Source organism: Falco naumanni, chromosome 2, assembly GCF_017639655.2.
Source record: "Falco naumanni isolate bFalNau1 chromosome 2, bFalNau1.pat, whole genome shotgun sequence".
NCBI classification, from domain to species: Eukaryota; Metazoa; Chordata; class Aves; order Falconiformes; family Falconidae; genus Falco; species Falco naumanni.
The window spans coordinates 14,896,034-14,916,681 of record NC_054055.1 but is presented as its reverse complement, the minus strand read 5'-3'; the positions used below and the strand labels follow the sequence as shown (position 1 = coordinate 14,916,681).

Genomic DNA, 20,648 nt, shown 5'->3' with positions numbered 1-20,648 from the left:
ATCTCTGCAACTTTATCACCAGAAACCTCTCCCAATTTGACATTTTCAGAGTTTGGCTTGGTGAATAAGCTAATAAATTCAGGGAAAAGGATATTAGGGAAAAAGCAGAAAAACATTTAACTGCAGCTTTTTTGAGCTATCATAGGTCTAAATTAAACAGATAACAGTTCAGAGAAACAAAGGAATGTAATCGATCCTTAAATCTTGTCATGGTAAACTTCTAATCTTAGTAAAGATTTTGAGGTTATTTCTCTTTTTGTTGCCACAGGTTTTCTTGCAGTTCTTCTTCATATGCTCAGTTTTAGTCTTTTTCCTTGTGACTACTACTTTCCTTCTGTGGACATTTATTCTCCATCTTTGTTCCACTTTTCTTCATTCATTCTACTCTGTCAAGTTCGCATTCTTAACCAAGTGGTCAAGATCTTGATGTGACGCTGGGATCTTTTAGGTTGACTTCCTCTACTATGTAAGAATGTACACTTTAAAAGTAAATATTTTGTGATGTTAAACTTTATACTGCAGTGGAACTGCAGATTAAAAGTATTGAAATACTCTGCTGCCCGATAGGAAGCTTCATGTACTTCCCAAGTACCTTCCTAAGGTGCTCTGACCTTGGCATGTTTGTCTTCACAGGCATTGCTTGTAGTAAAATCTGGCAGCTTTCAGTCAGCCGTGACTCTCCATTTCTATACTGAACTTTCATCTTGGACTGTCTCCCATTTGATATCTCCTGTGTCTCATTGAAAGCTTGGTTTCAGTGGAATACCAGAAAGTGTTCTTAGAAAGTTCTCTTAGAGGTTTTATATCTTCATTTTCTCTGTCAGCTTGCATGATGTTGCTGCCAGTGGTGGTCTTGAAGCTTTGCTTTGCTTTTCTGAATTTTGACTCCTATGTCTTTTTTGTTACCTATATAATTTTTTGGTGCGTACTTTGTTCCTTCTCTACATTTTTTGACATTCTGTGTACAGATCTACAGATCCCATGGGACTTTAATTTCTTTCCTTTTGGTACTGTCTTGTCTTGGAGTGATGTCATCTGTAAACATTAACTCAGCAGCCTTTTCAGTGCTGTCTCCTTGTTGAATTAACTGGCATCTGTTATCTCTTACGCTTGATCTGACCATCACCTTGAGTGACAGAATTTAAATGCAGTTCTCAATCCCATCCCCACAAGTCCTCTGCCTGCCTCTTTGAACACTGGACAACAGCATTACTAACTTCTTGTTCCTTATGCAGTAATTGGTTGGTTATTGACTTTGACCTTTTAAGTTGTTATATTCTGAATTTCCTCATCTGCATTCTTTCTGCATAGTATCTGTAAAGTTCAGCCTTTTGGGGCCAAACAAACAGAAACCATGATATTGTGTGGTTCTCCTCATCTTACACGTTGATTGGTACTTAGTTATAGTCTTGGTTGAGTTATACAGCATAGGTCAAACTTGGTGAGAATTTTGGAGAGGGTGTCTGTCCCTGCCTTTCACCTTCTCATCCTCTGTTGTCCTCTGCTGTGCTCTGCTTTTGGATGAGATCATACCTGCCTGTTTTTCTTAGCTTTCAAAGTGTTGAGGGATTATTCCATCTACTATCATAGAGAAAATTTGGCTATCTGCTTGCTACTTGTATTTTTAGTAAGCACTTTTCTCTGTCCTTAAGTTATTTGCAAAGCTACTTCATTATTTTCATTTAAAATTCTCAGTCTCCTCTCCCATTAAAGGCACCAATGTTAGGAAGTTTCAAACACTGTGAAGCCACATGTGAAATGTTGATGCTGTTGTATTAGATAGAAGAGTATTAGCTCGTCATTCTCATGTGTGGTTTTCTCCATCTGATGTTTGGTTTTGGTTAGGGTTTTAAGCTCTTTGTTGAGGAATCATCTTTTCTGTGTCATGTTCATGCATTGCCCAGTGAGGGGAGATGCTACACTGTGACTGACACCTTTTAACTCTGGTAATAAGGAGTGCTGGTGTATTGGAGAAAAACTTCATGAATGTGGCTACTGTTAATGGTGTCCATAAGATCTGCTGCAGATCTCCTAGTCATGTCATGCTTTTTATACGTTTATTCTTAAAAGGACTGCTTTGGGGTTTTTTTGTATGTTAAATTATGCCTTCTTACTATTTCATGAAATGTTTATATAACTAAAGAAATAGTTTGCTATGTAATAGATTCCCCTCTCCACACACACCTGGGTTCTTACTAGCTTGGGAGCAAAACTGAAAATAACTTCTTTTGTCTTTAAATCTTCTTATTTTCTGGTTCACAGAATTAAAAGAAATTGTATTTATCATCCAGAGTCAAAGTAATTCTTTTCATTCCAAGAGAGCAGAAGATCTAAAAAGAGATATTTTAAATCAGGCTGCAGATCTTGGAAAGGTATGTTTAGATTAAATAGATTGCACCTTGTTATGTATGTTTTTACTGCATTTTACTAAAAATACCATTTTCCATTATGCCTTTTTTCAAATCTATTTTATTCCTTTTTGGTGATTGTCTTCTGTGTGCTTATAAAAAAAACTGTTCCACTGGGTATTTACTGATTGTATGCTGTGATATATCACTAAATAATTTTAATTTGAACTTTCTACCTTTTCATATAACAGCTGTTTTTGTTTGGATGGCATTTGATGCAAAAGTGTTAACAAGACAGACTTTGAAAAATACAGTTTTCCAATATGACTGTAGTGTGCTTTTTTTAAAAAAAATATTTTCTTTATGAAATGGAAAACATACTCATTTAAGTAATTGAATAATTTTAGGTGAGTATTTTGTTAGAGCCAATGTAGGTGCTGTAATTTAGATTTTGTCAGAATTTCATTGCATAACTGTAGCATTGTGGCAATAGAGTAGCAGCGTGTGTGAACATGAAAATCCTAACACAGGATTCCGTACTTCCTACAGCAATAGTCTTCCACACTTCTCTTGCCCACATCAGCATTGGCTCCTTCTGTGGTGTTCCCTAACTACTCCTTGTTCCTCTGCCACCCCGCTGTAGACTGAACCCTCTCACCTGGTGGTGGGCCATGCTGGCCTGGGAGCTGCATGTTGTATAAGTCTGACTTTAACTTGACACTAATAGAAATTTTACTTGTATTAGCCTAGAGGGAAGAGGTTTTTAAGAAACTTACATTGAAATTTAAGTGGACATAAACATAAACAGTGCTTTATTTTCTTTGTCTTTAATAAAAATAAAACAAAAGTAAGAAGCACACACATCACCTGATATGAAATAGCTTGCTGTGAGGTTATTTGACCTATTTTTCAATTCCATGTTCTTTGTTGTAGAGGCAGAAGTCGTCTGATTTAAATTGTCTTATGTATCTTATCCTTGGAGTGCTTAAATCAGATTCCTGGATGTTTCAGGCTTCATTTATCCAAGCTTATCAGACCTGCTGTAATTAAATCCATTCTAAATGCAATTTTTAATCCCTTAATGAAATCAGTTCATGTGAACAGCCTTTGTTCTGCAGAGTTCTGCTCTTTCTGAGTCCTCTTTGGGATTGAGACAAATGTTCAGATACAGTGTGTACAAAGAGGATTATGGCTTCAGTTGTTAAAAACAAGGATTTTCGTTGATTCTGTAATGTTGCAGAATATGAATGATGAAAAGAACAGTAAGTGGAAGTATAAATAGTTTCAGTGAGGCAGAAATTTAGGCATGTTTTATGGGAGAGAGCTAGAATCTTTTTTGTAATCAAAGAATTGTATCTGTAAATACTTCTGCTTTGAGCAAACTGAACTGGCTTTTAAAAAAGTTTATTGTCTAATTAAGGAGATTCCTTTATGGGAATGCTGAAATGGTGATACTTTTTCAGTATTAAGAGGTACCTGTTAAACAGCATTCATGGAATCTTAGAGAGGCAGGTTGGAAATATATCACACCAAAAATCTCAAACCTGAAATGTGGGAGAAGGGGAAAGCCATCAATGTGTAGGAAAAAAAAATGAGCATAGCCAACATGTACTTGGTAGGTCTTGATTGTTTTTGTTAACTCATGGTGCCACTGTAGGCCACTGTGAGGTATGACCCAATAATGCTAATTATTGCAGAAGGGAGAGAAGATCTACACATCAACAGTTGAAGCTGACATTTTTCATTAAAAAGAATACATATGTAACGATTACTCTCAGCAAAGGAAGTTAAATCCTTGTGTTTTAAAGGACAACTGCTGTGTAGGAACAAAGGACTGGATCAACTGAATCATCAGGTTCACTTGCCTGTTGTCACAGGACCAGACAATAGATGTTTAGTCCGTAAAAATTCATTAGTTACTACTTTTTGCTGTTTTAAAATGAAGTATAAAGTGGAAGCCAGCTGGTAGATTTGTGTTATTTAATGGACCTAGAATATCTGCATTGCTTTAAAATTGATTAAATCATTCATACTTATTTTACATTAATCTTTACAAGTAATTTGTCAATTTATTTTCTTTCACTGTGTATTTAAAACACTTCCGTCATCTGAAACTAACCTGTAGTTCCAGTCACCAGCAGACGTTGGTATTGCTTTCATACTTAAAAGCATATTCCACAGCTATTTATTGAAAAGTAACCAAAATGCTTAAGTTAGAACATAGCAATGAAGATAATTCCTTGAGATTTTTACCAATTTCCTTAATTTTCTGACATTTCTGAGCATTTAAGAAGCTCTGTAAACTAGGCGTTCCTAGGAAACACCAGATAAGAATAAGGAAGTTGTCAGAGTGTGAAATGATAATATTTGGGTCTGTTCCCTTTCTGTCATCTTAAAAAATTTTAAAACCAGGTTTACTTTTTGGTTGTTATGTTTAAGACTAGAAAACAGGTCAAATTCAGGTTTTGAAAACTGATATATTTTAGCTGAAATACTGTTAGATGCACTTAATGCTGTTCAGTTGCCTGGATGGTGACATTGTTTTGAAGGCAAAAGTCTGTGTATTTCTTTATGGAAACTGGTCTGGTAGAGTAAATGCCTGTGGGGTTTTTTTGTTTGCTTGTTTTGTGTTTGAGGGTTCTTATATCAAATACCCTCAGTCAGTTCATTATGTTCAGGAAACTTATTTTTCCTGAAAAACCTAGAAATTAAATGGTATCCTATGTATATTAACCAGAAGAAATACACCAGATTAGTACTGTTCATTAGAGTTAAAAAAACTAGAAACAACAATAAACCAAGAATGTAAGAATAAGATTTTAAGACTGGTACCATGGAGTATTGGAAAACGAAAATTAGCATCACATATTTCTGTATGAATAATAAATGATGTGAACTATGACCTCTCTGTTATGGAAGTGTTGTAAACTATGATTTGCAGTATTTTTTGTTAATAGGCTTACTTTGTTTTGAGCAAAATCCCGTATTTTTTGCCTTCTCATAGAAGTTTCATAGATTTAAATTATCCCTTCATATAAAGGGGAATATTGCTTATTTGTGAGTTTGAGGACTATTACTGTAGTGATTATTGACATCAATTTAAAAGAAACAAATACAATCAAAAGTGTGGAACTGTACATAGAAAATCTCCATATTATGTTGCTTGAATTAAATACTTGATTTAGTTAACATCTTCATTAAATGTTCATAATATTGTTTCTTCATCAGTCTCCCAGTTTCCAGTTTGGCTAGCATGAAAATAGGTGACAAATGTTAGGAGCATCCTATAGTTATATTCTTGTTTATTTAAAACAATTTTGAAAAATCCTGTTTCCTGAAGCACAGCAGGAGTGAAAATGATGCCAGTAGTCTGTGCCTCAGAAGTTCAGTCCCTTTTGTTATCTTACAGAATCATGGCTACAGAAGGTTCTATTTTTCTCTTCCAACATACGTTGGCTGTAACTCAGTATCTAGCTACTGTAAGGTTGAAAGCCTCTGGTGCCTATCTCAGCTTTATCTTATTATGTCATTAGATTCATGGCCACAATATCTGTTGCCAAAGTGCCAATTGTTGAGCATGGCATGTGTGCTTTAAAAATCTGTTACTTTTAATTGCCTAGGCTGTACTGATGGCAGCACTGCGCTATTTCAATAATATGGAAGATCTCTTTGGTAAAGTGATGGAGAGGGAAAAAGAAGTATAATTAGTTTGCTTGAATTTTAATGTGTATATGTTAAGCCATCACCATATTCCTATCTGAAATGATCTCTCTCCAAATTGTTCCTGCTCATGTTTTGGCCATCTGTGAGAGACTACTTTCAGGGAATTTGTAAACTGTATCTTTTTTTTCCTAATTTGCCAGTGGGACATGCATTCCTGTTCTGGGTGAACTAATGTTGTCTGAAGTTCTTCCTAGCTCTGCTTCCACGTATCATTTCAGACGCTGGAGTGAAGCTAGCTGAAGTTCTGTTGTCCAAAAGCCTGTTTAAGTATTCCTCTGTTGTTGTTTGGTACTATTCCCGCAATGAATTCTGACATCTGTATCTCACCTGAAAGAGATTTTTAAATACTATCAGGCTACAATGGAAACAACTCTGAAAATATATCTAGGTTTTTCTTGGCCTGTAGTAGTTCTTTCCTTACTTTATTCCATGTTAGATGTATTTCATGAATGAATAGGCATACATTCCTCTTCCTGATCAACAACAAGCTCTATAGCTAAAAATTCCCAACGGTTCCTGGAGTAGGTCTGAACTGTTCCCTTACTGCAATGCTCACATGCATTTTCATAATGTTGTGGTTATCAAATTTAGTGGAAGGATTGCTCATTCACTGCGTCTGGGTTGTCTTTAAACTGATCTGTATATTCAGACAAAATATTCATAGACGTAATTGCTTGAGACCTTTCAAAACTACTACCATAAATGCAGTGCAATCCATAATATATCTGTTGCCTCAACTTCCAGATTACTTGCTCAAATTATAGATTCTAGTCTGAAAACCCTATTTCCTCCTCTCTCTCCTATAATAGCTTCCCATGACATGGAAGCTGTTTTCCAGCTGACACTAATCAGGTGATTCATTTTAGATCTTGCAGTTTTAACACTGTTTACCTGATGATATTTAAGGGAAGCATTGAGCTACATTCTGTCCTGCCCCTCCATCTCCATGTCTACAACAGTTGATCTTTATGGCAGGTTTTCCACAATATCAAGATCTACCCTGTTTTTTCAGTTAGAACAGGGATGTTTTATGCGTAACTTGAAATTATTTTATTTCACAGTGTTATTAGATCTAGTGGGTTTTTTTCTTTGTAAAATTTTAGTGTGCCATCTGTTTTCTTCTTAGCAACAGTTTTCTTCTGCAAGGATTTAGTCATGTCAAATAAATCCTGTAGCCTCATTAAATGTGCTTATCACCATAGTTCTTAAAACGTTTATTCCTTAAGAGGTAAAAGTTTATCTCTTTTTTTATTATCTTTATTTATTATCTTTTTTTAGGCTCTTTAGCATACTTTCTCTATTAGCTTTCCATTGTTTTTCCCTCTTTGTAGAACAAACATTGGATGCCAGTCTATACCAGAGCTTTGGGGAAGAAACTGGCATGACATCTGTGATACTAATCTTGTACACCACTGTACTTGGCCCAGGTCTTACTAGTCTTTGACTGATCAGCAGGACTCTGCCACAGAAAAATGATGAATCTGGCACGTGACTGCCAATAGACTGTGTGAAGGTATCTTGTTGAGATGACAAGTCCTGCATTTCTCTGTGGTGAGGGCAGAGGTGCTTGTGGGGTATCTGGAGCATCTGGCACTCTTACTTTCTCAAAAGAAGTGAAGTCCCTGCAGGGAGTCCCTCATGGACTCAAAAATAATTGAGTATTGGGGAACATGGTACTGCTGTGAAAGAGAGGAAGGAAGAAGTTCCAGCTGTTACTGGTGATGTTCTGAAACCACACAAATCCTTGTCCAAAAATTTTGAAGTATCACAGTACCCAGTATGTGGTGTTTTGTGATGCTTTTTTCTGTCTGTATTGCTTGAGTGAGATGGCAGTACCAGTAACTACTAAAAGCCCTGTATAATCTCTGGTTTATGAAGAAAAAGTTCTGGAAACAAGATTTCTTTGTCCTTTTCTTCCCCCTGCCCTCCACTTTAAACAATATTTTGCATTTAAAAGATGAACACCTAATTGCCATATTAGTTGAATTTTCTCCAAAACATGCATACTTATGCCTTGTATAATTTGTGTTTCTTGTTAAAAAGACAGAAGACAAAGTGATGGATTAATGTAGTATTTCAGATGCCCTCAATTCCAGATTCCTCTAAATTTCATTGGACCTTGATTTTATCCAACCTTTCTTCTCTTCCCTTTTTGCTTTTGTTTGTCTGACTTCTATTTGTAACATCATCCAAAACTTTCATATTTATGCTTATTTTACAAATCTGTCCATAAAACTTCACTTTTATTATGTGAGTAGAGCTTGCAGTATAAAAAAGCCTTGCCTTGTAGTAGGTGTGTGCATTTAAGTGGTTAGTGTATGAAGCTCACATTTCCCCTTCCTTATCGGTATTAACATCGGCATTTGTTTGTTTTCTGATGTATGTAAGCTAACAAGTGATACTTTTTCTGATATCAACATGTTCTTGGGTAATTTTTTTTCCCTGTTAAGTCCATAGTTTGTCTTCATAATGCTTAATTTATTTTAGGATTTGCATTTTAAAATGTTGCCTGCTTATTTTGGGACCTCACTTTTTGGGTGCTCAGCTTCTGAGATGCTTCTGAACTCTGATATGTTGAAGGGTGAGGTGCCTCTAAGTTCTGAAAATCAAACCTTTTGAATGTGTTTCATGAAAAGTGTACAAAATTACTATTTAGTTTTGAAAATGTATTTCAGAGTTGTCTTGAATCTCTTCAGGGTTATCTTGCAGGACTTTTTTTTGTCTTTACTTTCTTTGAGCTGTTCTCTTACCTTTTTCTTTTGTTTGTTCTCTGACTTTCTGATACGCCCTTCCTTCTCATTCTGCAAAGGTACCAGAATCTTTCTGACAATTACTAGGCTATTAATAGCAAAATTGATGTCTAGCCCATTGACTATTAAAACTGTGAAAGTTACCTACATTGTAATGCTGGAAGGTGAATATGATCATCTTCCCATAATAGATATTCAGTACAATTGAAGGAATTTGTAGAAGTTGGATAATTCTGCACTAATAAGATCTTTTAAATGTTTTAGTAGTGATGAATGGGCTCCTCTCAGCCCTGCCTCACACATCATATACTGTTTTTATATATCTGCTTTTCCCAGTCAAATATCTGGTAACCACATTTCTGTAGAAAGTAGGATCTGTCACCTCACAGAGATGACTTCTTATCTCACTGCAAAATATATACATGAAATTGGGAAGTTTAAAGTGCTTTAGGCGAAGGTGCCTCTCAGTCTCTTCTGCAGCAGTCTCTGCATACATAATAGGATTTGAACAAGACAATTTCACTAAGGTTTATCTTTATAGTAAAGAATAAGAGATTGGTTTAAAGTTTCCTCTTCCACTGTGGCTGCTGTCTGCTATGTTAAAATTCTCAGCCATCTTTGAATAGAGTGCCATATTCACTGCTCTCAAGTATATGTGAGACTAGAATTACTAAATCATCAGATTTAAACCCTTAAAACCCATACCTGTTGACAGGTTTCTTTGCTCTTGTAAGTTATCCTGAGCATTTATACTAATACTTGAAACACATCTACCATATTTATTGCCTTGTGGAAGCTTCTTTCTGCTCTGCTGTTCTGGATGCTTCTCTTCTTCCTTTCTTCCTTAGAAAAAATGTATTTTAGGTTTACTTTTACACCACTTTAAGGGTGGGAGGGACCTGCTGCCCCATGTATCACATTAACTAGGGAGGTGACTGCCTTGAACTTGCTGTCAGTGAAAGATGCTCCAGGCTTACGTGTCTGTGAATATAAAAATCTACTAAGAAATAAAAACACTTAAAACTTTCTGTGAGGCTAAGAATTTCCATAGATATTGCTATAAAAAGTTGAATGTTAATAGCTTCTATTGTTTCCATAGATTAAAGGGAGAGAAGAGCACAAGACAGAAGTAAACCGTCGTCCATTTGTGTGTATGACACGTGGAATTTACAAACCATCCAATGTTAGAAAAGACTTAATAGATTTTGAAAGGACAGCTTGCTAATAAGAAAAGAGTCAAGGGAACCCCATATATGGCTTAATTTCGTTGTTGAAATGTTTTTATGTGTTTATTTTGACTGAGGAAGATTATGCTTTTAAGTAAAAACTCACTTTGCACACTATTATCAGACACAGTAATAAAATCCTATCTTAAATGTTCTAAATAATGTTATTCATATCAGTTGGCAGCGTAATTATTATGGTTCACCATTAATACCTACTTTCAAGAATAATAGCTGGTACTGTATGCCACATCTCTGTCTTCTGTATGATTGCTTTTATTAGGAATTCTTGTAAACTGGGACCTGTGAAGACAGTGTTCCTCACTGCTTTTTATCCACACAAGTGATAAGCAAACAAATGGCAATATATTGCTGTCATTCTAGACTACTGGCTCATTATGCCTATCTCTGGAATCATTTATTATAATAAGCACTCAAAAATTTTCCAGATTTTTCCACATCTTTTTTGTTTTGTTACAAAATAAGACTTGCTTCAGGATGTGGGTGATCACTAACTCTCAAAAGAACAGAACAGGGAAGATAGTGAATTCTAGGGGAGGAAAAAGAAAATTAAATGCAGAGTAAATTGGTGAGAACTCTTATACTGATTAAGTATTCTTTTACTTAATGAAAATTGTAACTTTTTAATTAGCAAATTTAAAGTCTTAGTTTTCAAATTTCAGACTGCTGCTTAAACTAAATATTAGACTGACTTAAACTCCATGTAACTTTTATTACTATTTTATTAAATCCTGGTTAACTGAAAAGCAGCAGCTGTGCCATACTGCTTATCTGAACTGTTTCTACATTATCAAGTAGTGCAGTGCAATAGGAGCAAACGTGTAGAGCAGTGCAGTTGTTGCTGAGGTGCTAGTGCTCATGTTCCATAATGTTTCAGAGTTTTACTTTGGACTAGTTCTGACCTGGTTCTATGGACTGGACGTCCATTAGCAGTTGCAGCACATCCTTTGGTTTAGTTTCATCCCAAAGGAACAAAATGTGTGCACTCGTGATGCAAGATGGTGTGGTGAGTAGGAAAAAATGCACAAAAATGGACTAACCTAGACTGGATATATGAGGTTGTGTTAGGAAGCAGTAGGAGCTGCTTTTGGTCTAGGTCTCAGTCTTGTGGTTAGATTTGAAATTTATTTAGTAATCAAGTCTTTTTTTGTAGGTATTAAGATTTATGATAATAATTTTGAAATGAATTGATACAACTGAATGTTATTCACATCTCCATAATTACAAGAATGGAATTATTTTTTTATATTGCTCAGTTTGAAAAGTCAGGAGTTGACAACTCTATCAGCAAGCACTAATCAAAGATTCTGGACTTCATTTTGATCTTTGAAACATGTAGCCCAGTCTAGATTAAAAGAGATGAAATTAGATGTGGTTTATGCTTTTTGACTAATTGGGGGGCGCATTATTAATTTGTTGATGAATGTATATTTTGAAAAAATATGTGTATTTTCAACATAGTACTTTGAGTTTTCTCATGTCCTGGTCATCTGGAATCATGATCTAGTCAGGTTTTCATCTACAAGATTGGAAGCAATTGTGTTGATGTTGACACATTTTGTGCTCCTGATAATGGAAAACATAAGCATGTAAGTCTGCTTTGCACTTTGCTGCAGGACAGTTGTTTGTACTAGTGGCTGAGGAAAATCTTGTGGTGTCACATAAACATAATTCAAACCAAATTAACACTGATTATTACTGACAACAGATGAATTCTTTCTCGATAACTGGACCTTTTACTGATTTTCTAATTGTGGGAGGGCTAGGCAGCAAGTTAGCATTGGTAACACTGTAATATGCATGCTGAAATTTACTTCCACCATTGTTGAAGAAAAACCCAGTAAAATAAAAAGAGTGGCTATCAGCATTTTTCCTACTTGAAAAAGTTACATCAGTGATAATTACAGGTTTTTGAGACAGAAATACATTGTAGTAGAAAGACTTGTTTTCGATGATTAAATAAGTTATTGCATAAGGATTATTGTACCAGCTAACTGCCTTAAAAATTCCCTTCACTTACAAATATGTACTGTAGCTATTTTCCCAGGCAAAGAGTTGTTGAATCTAGTGTGCAAGCACAGAGGAGTCAGTGCTTTGGTTATACATTCAAGTCTATTTTCTGTCAGCTAAGCTGTGTTCTGAGGATTTCAATATAATGTACAGTAGGAAAAAGGAATTTACTTCCTCTTCATTAGAACTCTTTTTTTTTTTTTTTTTTTTTTTCCTCTTATCTGAAGTTAGTCAGGAATACTTCAAATCATTTTCTTAAGTTGCAGTTTCTACCTCCACATGATTGAGTAAATGTTACCATCTTTTCTTTAATGTAAGATCATTTGATGACAGACTTAACAGCATCTTGCTCTTGGTTTATGAAAGCAGGGTACTGCTGTGGCCTTCGCCTGAACCCTTTGAAACTGCACGTACTAGATTACAAAAATTCGTTTCTTCTTTAAAATGATCACCAGGCATCTGAGGGTAGAACAGAAGTAGAGATTCTCTCTAATGGAAAATAGCAGATTATACTTTATTACTTCAGGCTTCCTGAGGAGCAGAAGGACTACAAAATGCCTTTTTATTTGATATTATGCTTTGCAACCAACATGGGGTTTTTTAAAACCTTACTGTGGCCTTTCAGTACTTAAAGGGGTCTTATAACAAAGATGAGGACAAACTTTAGCAGGGTCTGTTGTGATAGTATAAGGGGTAATGGTTTTAAAGCTAAAGAGGGTAGATTCAGGCTGGATGCAAGGAAGACATTTTTTATGACGAGGGTGGTGAAAAACTGGAACAGATTGGCCAGGGAGGTGGTAGATGCCCCATCCCTGGAAACGCACAAGGTCAGGTTGGACGAGGCTCTGAGCAACCTGATTTAGTTGAAGATGTCCTTGCTTATTGCAGGGGGGTTGGACTAGGTGAACTTTAAAGGTCCCTTCCAGCCCAAACTATTATATGATTCTATGAAAACAACTTAAAGGGAGAAATAGAGTGAAGGTTGAAGAGGTCACGACCATCTTGGAGAAGCTCCCAAATAACTGACTTATTAAACAGAAACAAAGTACTTTTGTTACAGATGTATTGTAAAATAGTACTTTAAATCATTTGTGGGTTTTATTTCAAGGGATATACTGAAATAATGTTTGGCTCTGGATTCTTGGACTTGATGCTCTGACAAATATTGATACTTATGTCTTTAAAACATGGAAAATATTTGAAATGTATATTGTAGTTTTCAACATTTTAGCATTGGAATATGGAGAAGGTGTCGTGTACAGTGTAGTATTTGACAGGCAATTCCTAGCAAATTGACGTACTGGGTGTAGACGTAGGGGACTTGCTCTTACTTCTTGTCATTTTAGAAATCCTTCAGGGTGTCTACAGAAGTGGTATGTTTATGAAAATAAAGCTGTAGGGAGACTTCAGTGTGTATTCCACAGCTTTACTTTGTCAGAGTAGTCAGATGACAGGAAGAGTTTGGCTTATTTAGCCTCCTAAGGGAGGGCTGAGAAGAAGATAGATAGACTAGCTCTGAATTTAGGATTAATTTCTGAAAAGAAGATAAAGTAGGGAAAACGTTAAGTGCTTGTAGAGCATGTAGAGCAAAACTAGGAAGATATTTCCAATTCGGGAGCTGTGTGATTCAACAACAGTGTCTAGGATTTAGATTCCCCACTCCTGTCTCCCAGTCCTGGGTTGCATTAGGCAGTTTATTATACAAAGCACAGGGATATGTGCAAGACACCTGCAGATACCAATATACTAGACCTATTAAGAGCAGATTCCAATACACTACTGTATTTTTCTATAATGTTTTATAAGTTTGGTGATTGCTGTGATCAAGTCAGTCAGTTATACAATAATAAACATATTAATGTCATGTTTTACATTTTACCGCATTTCCACATCTGTGTATATGTGGTACTTGCAATATTATGTCACATAGGTCATAGAATAAATAGTGGTGAGCAACATTCAGTTTGGATTATGTTCTTAAGCGCATGTTCTCACTAAACCATATGCTTAGGGCAAGGTTTAGTTATGCTTAGATTAAATTTGGTGGACTCCATTCTGCAGGAAAACAAAACAAATGCAGCTCTGCAAGGCAGGTCTTAGAGGATGTGACCTGGCTGTGGCTCTGGAAATCCTGTTTTATCTTGGGATGATCTCTGCCTTCCTGGGTGCTTACAGAGGTCAATTTTGGCCTTGTAGTCTCTGAAATCTTAGCCTTTGTCTTTACACCATACAGGTTTGTTCTCTGTAAACTGTGCATTTCTCATAGAGGCTTTGGTAGATGAATATGAGGTTGCATGTAGTATGAAAAAATTTCAGATATTCATTTCAGGTTAGCAATTCTATTTCTTAAAAATTCTTTTATCCTGAATTATCTTTGTCTTCATTGAATATGCTGTTTCCCCAAGGTTGTTCATGTGTTAATGAAGAGGACTTTTAATGTTTAGATTCAAGAACCAGAGTTTGATTTCATTTCTGCTGTTGATTTGTTGTAAAATTGAGCATGTCACTAGCATTTTTGTACTTGTATAAATAGTACTAAGTGATTTTAAAGGTATGCACAAGGGTGTGCCGAAGTCGTTTGAAGATGTGGATCTAACCCCTTTATTCACACGTAGTTTTTCTGTTTGTGTAGAGTTTGCAATTATAATGTGGCAGGTATCACTGCTCTCACTGTGCTGATATAGTAGGTGGTATTTGGGGTAAAAATATCTTATAGTATATTTCTAGATCACAAGTGATGACATTTTTTGGTTTTGGCCTTTTAGTCAGCTGAATGTGGGGAAGGTGGTAGTTTCTTGGTCTTCAAAAGTGATTAATCTATTTAGATTTAATTTGACATGTGTCATATGTGAAGGGTTAATATGCATGAAAGCATATTGGCTCTGTAACTGTGGAAACAATAGTTTCAAGATAAAATAACCAGTCAAAACAGAACAAGGTATGGGATGCATTTGTAGGAGAGTTTTATGAGATACATGGAAGCTAGACTGCACGTGCTCTTTCACTCCCCAAAGCTGACATCAGGTACATTTTACCTCATTTCTGTCCTTGTACTGAAGGTAGGATAAATAAAATGAATGGGTAGCCCCGTTCCACTAGGTTCAGAGTGAAAATACATAAAATGAGAAAGGAAAAGCAACAGAGATCCTCCTGTATTTTTGTAAGAGGCTGTTTTACCTGTATAATGTGTTTTAAACATCAAATTGGAATTGATGCATTATTAGAGATGAGTGGAAGGGAAGATATTTACAGGACATGTATTTTCATGTTTTAGAGGAAGTTGGGTAGAGCGTGGTTATGAGAATGTCAAAAAGAAAAGACATGTTGCAAAAGTATCAGATTTATCTTAAGAAAGAGTATATTTTCCTTATCATCACTCCTTTGATCTTCACAAAGGGAAGAGTTGGAGTTTTTTTGTGTTAAAGTGGAAATACTTGAGTATTTGGTACAGCTACTTAGATTCTGTAATTTACTTCATATCTCTTGCATGGACAAAATGATTGCAACTTTGGCCTTTAGTATGATATAGACACTGAATATGTTAACTACTTTTATCTCTGGCTCCTCTTGTACATGAAATATGTGGCCACATACAAATACTAGCATAACTGCAGGATTTGTGTGCTTGTAAAAATGAATGTTCTTGTAAAGACAGTGGTTTGCCCTTTTGTCTTCCTATCTGCAATCCCATAAACAAACATTTTTATGGTTTTACTGTGGTTACGTTTTAGTGAAATACCAGATGTTGAGCATACTGTTACAAAGATTTGCCACTTCCACTAAAAACCTCTGGACTTCTTGGTTTTGCAATAAATTGAAACTAACCAGAAACATGTCTGGTAGATTTGGCTTGAAATAGAACTATAAATCAGAACCACTGATATTTTAGGTGCAGGTGAATATGCTGTTTTAAGTTAGAATTTTGGTATAGTTTCTTTTTCATTTGGGTCATTGACAATAGCATACATATTTTTAAAACAGTAGATAATTATTTTTGATAGGGTTAATACACTCCTGAGACACAGTTACTCTTTAAAGTGGTAAAGATGTTTTCTTTAGCATATTAAGTTTGGAGGTTTTATGTATTTCTAGGTACTGTGCTTAGCTGCTTTTAAAAAGGATTTAAACTTAACAGAGTCAGCAAGCAGTGTGAACTTTATCTTGCAGCTTTTCTTAAATAATATATTTTTTTTTTGTTTTGTTTAAATGTGACTTTTATGTTAATGGAATTGACTTATATTCATGAGAAGCATTCATCAAAGAGAAATGTTTGGCATATGCATGGTGTAAATGGAAAGGAATTAGGACCTTGACAGATCAAGATGGTTTTTCGTTGGAGCTGCTGAATCTGCTAGCCTGACAGAGGCAAGGCTGCTGCAGGTCCAGCCAGTAGCGGGGCTGAGCAGGTGTTCCCAATAAGCACACGTGCACACAATATATGTATATATATGCATGGTCATCCGTGTAGATTGATGCAGAAACCACAGCACTCCCACAAACACAAACTGCTCAATGGCCTGACATTGTTTCACTTTTCTGGCTGGTCAGGATGAGAGCCTCTTCAGGGAATGTGTATATGTAAATATACATCTCTACAGTATGGATGCCTCCAAGAGCTGGTCTTTGACAATCTATGCAGTTGCTAGTCTTGCATGCCCATTCTCCGCAGTTGCCAGCATGTGGGCAGGTGAGGCTTGCTGTATGGCTCACAGTTCCATTCCGGTTGCTGGTGCTCCTGCACATACACACACACACACACACATGTGCACACGTTGTGGATCCTCTCAGTAGCTTTAGGCACTTAGTGTATCCAGTAGTTGACTGCTGGCCTCCCTGTTGCCTGATGTGCACACACACACACACACATGCAAACAGTGCTACTGCCTACGTAGTACAGAATATATCTCTCTCACACACTCTTTACATGCATTGCAAATTAGGCAGTTTGGTTTATTAGAGGACCATGTTGGAAGGGTGTTTTCTTGGGAACTACCCTAGAATGATAGCTTGTCTGCTAGACATCAGGATCTGCCACACTGAAGACATTTCAAGTAACAAAAAACTAAAGAAATTTATGAAAATATTTTCCTTTGTAGGAAGCTGCTTTGATTTTTCAGGAAGAAAAAATGCTAACTCATTTTCATGTTTGCATAAACCCATGGGTTTCTGTTATGATGTTAGTGTGACAGGTTAAAGCTGAACTCAGCAAAGTAAAGTGTGAGAATTCTCACATAAGCTCTGTGTAACATGATTGTCCAATGGAAGCCTTTGTAGAATATGCTACATTATTTATAAGTCTTTCTTTACAGTATGGGATTTTATGATACCATAAAGAAGTGAGTATGATATGTTGCTTAATTTACTACATAGAACCTATACAAAACATTTAACTTTGCGAGTATTAGCTTTATATCTAATAGAGAGTTAAGAAATTACGGGTTGGGAGAAGCACTTTCCCTAAATTGCACATTACGTCATTTTTGTACCATCCTGTATCATCTATTCTGCCGGGCTACTTGCTGGTTAAAAACAGTGAAGAACTAAGTAATCATTCCAGAGTAATACTTTTTAAGATTAGTTGGTTTAGTTTAGGAAAAAAAGCGCATATAATGCAAGTTTAATGGAAATATTTTAATTTTTCTTAAAGGAATTACCTACGGTTCTGCTTATTCATCAGATGGACGGGCATGAAGGTGCATGGACAATATTACCATTAATGAGAGAGTAAGTGTGATGAATGCCAGTTTTTTTGCAGAATTTTTTGTAACCAAGAATATAAATATTCAAATATTCATTACTCAGATCTCTCTTTTTCAGAAGTAAAGTTTTTGAATGAGAGTTGCAACGTTGCCTTTTCTCTTTCTTTCTTTCTTTACTACTTTTTTTTTTTTTTTGGTTTTCCAAAGCAATTTTCTGTTAAATTTAATTAAATCAAAAAAACCTATTTTAAATTAAAGAACGCAATAATATAACATAACTGAACAGTTAACTTCTTCAAATGATTGTGGGTTTTAAAATCATTAAGGAAGTAAACTAGTCAAAAGAAATACCATTTTGAAATGTGTATTTTCCTGTCTGGTCCCCACTTCTCACAGTGTAAGGTGTGAGGTATTTTAGAACTTTTGACCTCTCAGATTACTTGGCTGAATGAGGTGGATAAATAGTTTTAAAAAAAATCTTTAATAATACCTCTTTGGGATTTCTGTCTTTTGTTGCATACAGTGTTTCTAAGAGGTGGTATGCCTCTCTAGTGAAAAAGTGTAGTTTTCAACATCTTTTTAGAAGCTTGTATGTCCAGTTTTCATTTTAGTATGTTCAGAAAAGATAGGTGATCTCAAATATGTTTTCTTCTTAGCTTATGCAGATGGTTCCAAGGAAGACAGGCTGCATTTACACAGTAGTATGTCGCAAGCTATCAGGAAGCGATGATTCTTGTTTCAGAAAGTCCTTAAGCTACGTGGTGCTGAAGGCTATCATTTGCCTAAAACTTGCATTTGAAAATGATGCCAGAGGCTCTGGAGCCTCTTGAGGTTTAACTTAGCTAATATAATTTGAGTTACTCCAGAGGATGTTTTTCTTTTGTTTTGAGATTTTTATATCAGAGTGGTTGCAGGACAGGATGCTTTTCTGTCTGCTTTCTATTGCTTTCTGTGTGTGTAGGAACATGAAAATATGCTTGTATAGTAGCTATCTTTGAAATACTTGTAAACGGTGAAAAGGAGCAAAAGGAGAATTAAAGTAAATTGAAAAAACTGGAAGATGATGTTGCAACTATCAATCATCTTTGTTTTTCCTTCTTAGCTCCTGTTTCAATGGCCTAGTGGTTCGTCTTCTGAATTATTTATGTCTTGGTAACAGGGTTTACAGATGCATCTCTTACAAGATAGCAAAACTCAAAAGCAAAAATACAAATGCTCATTTGTGTGATAAAGCAGAAGAAAATTCTTCAGAAATTGGAAGAGGAATTATAAGTAGAGGATTTCCATCTTGAGAGTTCTGGGATATGAATTTCCTTGTGTCTGCTGTTTCACTTACCACTTTTGGCAGAATGAAGACATGGAGTAGTTTAGAAGTATATCAGTGCTGTGAGGCTTGTACTGTTTAGTTTTTTCAACGGACAGAAGAAGAAGAAGGGAGATCAGCCCATTCTGCAGCAGCTGATGATGCTCAGAATTGTGATATAAATGATGCATTCTTGTCAGAAAACTGCTCTCAGAAGACTGGCTTTTGTCAGTTCTTTAGTTGTTAACATTTTTAAGGAGGCTTCAACAGTTATGACAATTCTTAATTTTTAGTTCTTGGGCACAGGTTAACTTGGACAAAATACTTCATTTCAGAAGATGTAATTGTAAGACATCAACGGATGTTTTATGACGCAGTACCTTTACTGTCTCAAGAAGGCCCACTGCATTTCTTCTCAGTAACCATGTTCTTTAAGCTGAGAAGAAACCCCTTTTTTAAATTACTGCCCCAAAACTGGATCTTTGCCAGAGTAACTCTAATGACTCCTTGGAATCTGAACTCCAAATGTGTATGCTGTGAGGTCTGCTTAAGACTCTCTGCAGGCCTTACTTAAATACTTAGCCTTGAAAATAATTCTGTTTGTCCATCAATAGCTAGATGAACAAATCATTCTTTTTGTGAACTTATAGGTGCTGTATTCACAGGATGCAGTAATTCTTGTGGGGGTCATTCTAGTGTTTTCTCCTTGCCCTTCATCCACCTGCTTTCATGTAAATCCAGGTATTTATCTCCTGAAGTTCTAGCCAAGCACTAAAGCATGAGAGAAAAGCCTTCAGTCTTCACAAGGCATTGAGTACTATACATTTGTAAAAACGTGAGGGTGTCTGATGCCCTTTCTGTACTTGTTTGGCAAGTTTTAGAAGGAACAGCTAGGAAGCTTCTTTCCCAGCTGATTGTATCTTGTTTGCTTGCTTGAATGGCAAAGACTTGCTCAGCTTTCAGTGTTGAGCAGGCAACAAGCATATGCTTTTATAAACTAAAGGGATGAATGGATCATGAGTTTTTCTGGCTATTATAGTTTAGCAGATTAAGTATCGTAAGCAGACAGCAGTGAATAATCAAATACTGTTGCAAGACACAGAGGAAAGGTGGTGTTATAGGAAGATGACTGTCATGGTTTAACCCCAGCCAGCAACTCAGCCCCACACAGATGCTTGCCTGTTCATCCCCACGGTGGGATGAAGAAGAGAATCGGAGGATAAAAGTGAAAAAACTCATGGAATTGAGATAAAGACAGTTTAATAGGTAAAGCAAAAGCTGTGTGCACAAGCAAAGCAAAACAAAGAATCCATTCATGGCCTCCCATTGGCAGGCAAGTGCTCAGTCACCTCCAGGAAAGCCGGGCTCCATCACACATAACGGCTACTTGGGAAGACAAACGCCATCACTCCAAATGTCCCCTCCTTCCTTCTTCCCCCAGCTTCATATGCTGAGCATGTCACATGGTATGGAATATCACTTTGGCTAGTTTGGATCAGCTGTCCCAGCTGTGTCCCCTCCCAACCTCTTGTGCACCCCCAGCCCACTCGCTGGTGGGGCAGCGTGAGAGG

The 20,648-nt window shown here is 36.2% G+C and overlaps 1 protein-coding gene across 1 annotated transcript in view; it reads left to right on the top strand.

Annotated features, from left to right (window-relative positions):
- Window positions 1–20,648, top strand: part of B3GLCT (beta 3-glucosyltransferase) — a 68,894-nt gene that overhangs the window by 17,206 nt on the left and 31,040 nt on the right. Inside the window, exons 4-5 of the mRNA XM_040583767.1 lie at window positions 2,263–2,372; window positions 17,723–17,799. Of these exons, the coding sequence (XP_040439701.1) occupies window positions 2,263–2,372; window positions 17,723–17,799 (187 nt within the window). The remainder of the gene's footprint in view (window positions 1–2,262; window positions 2,373–17,722; window positions 17,800–20,648) is intronic.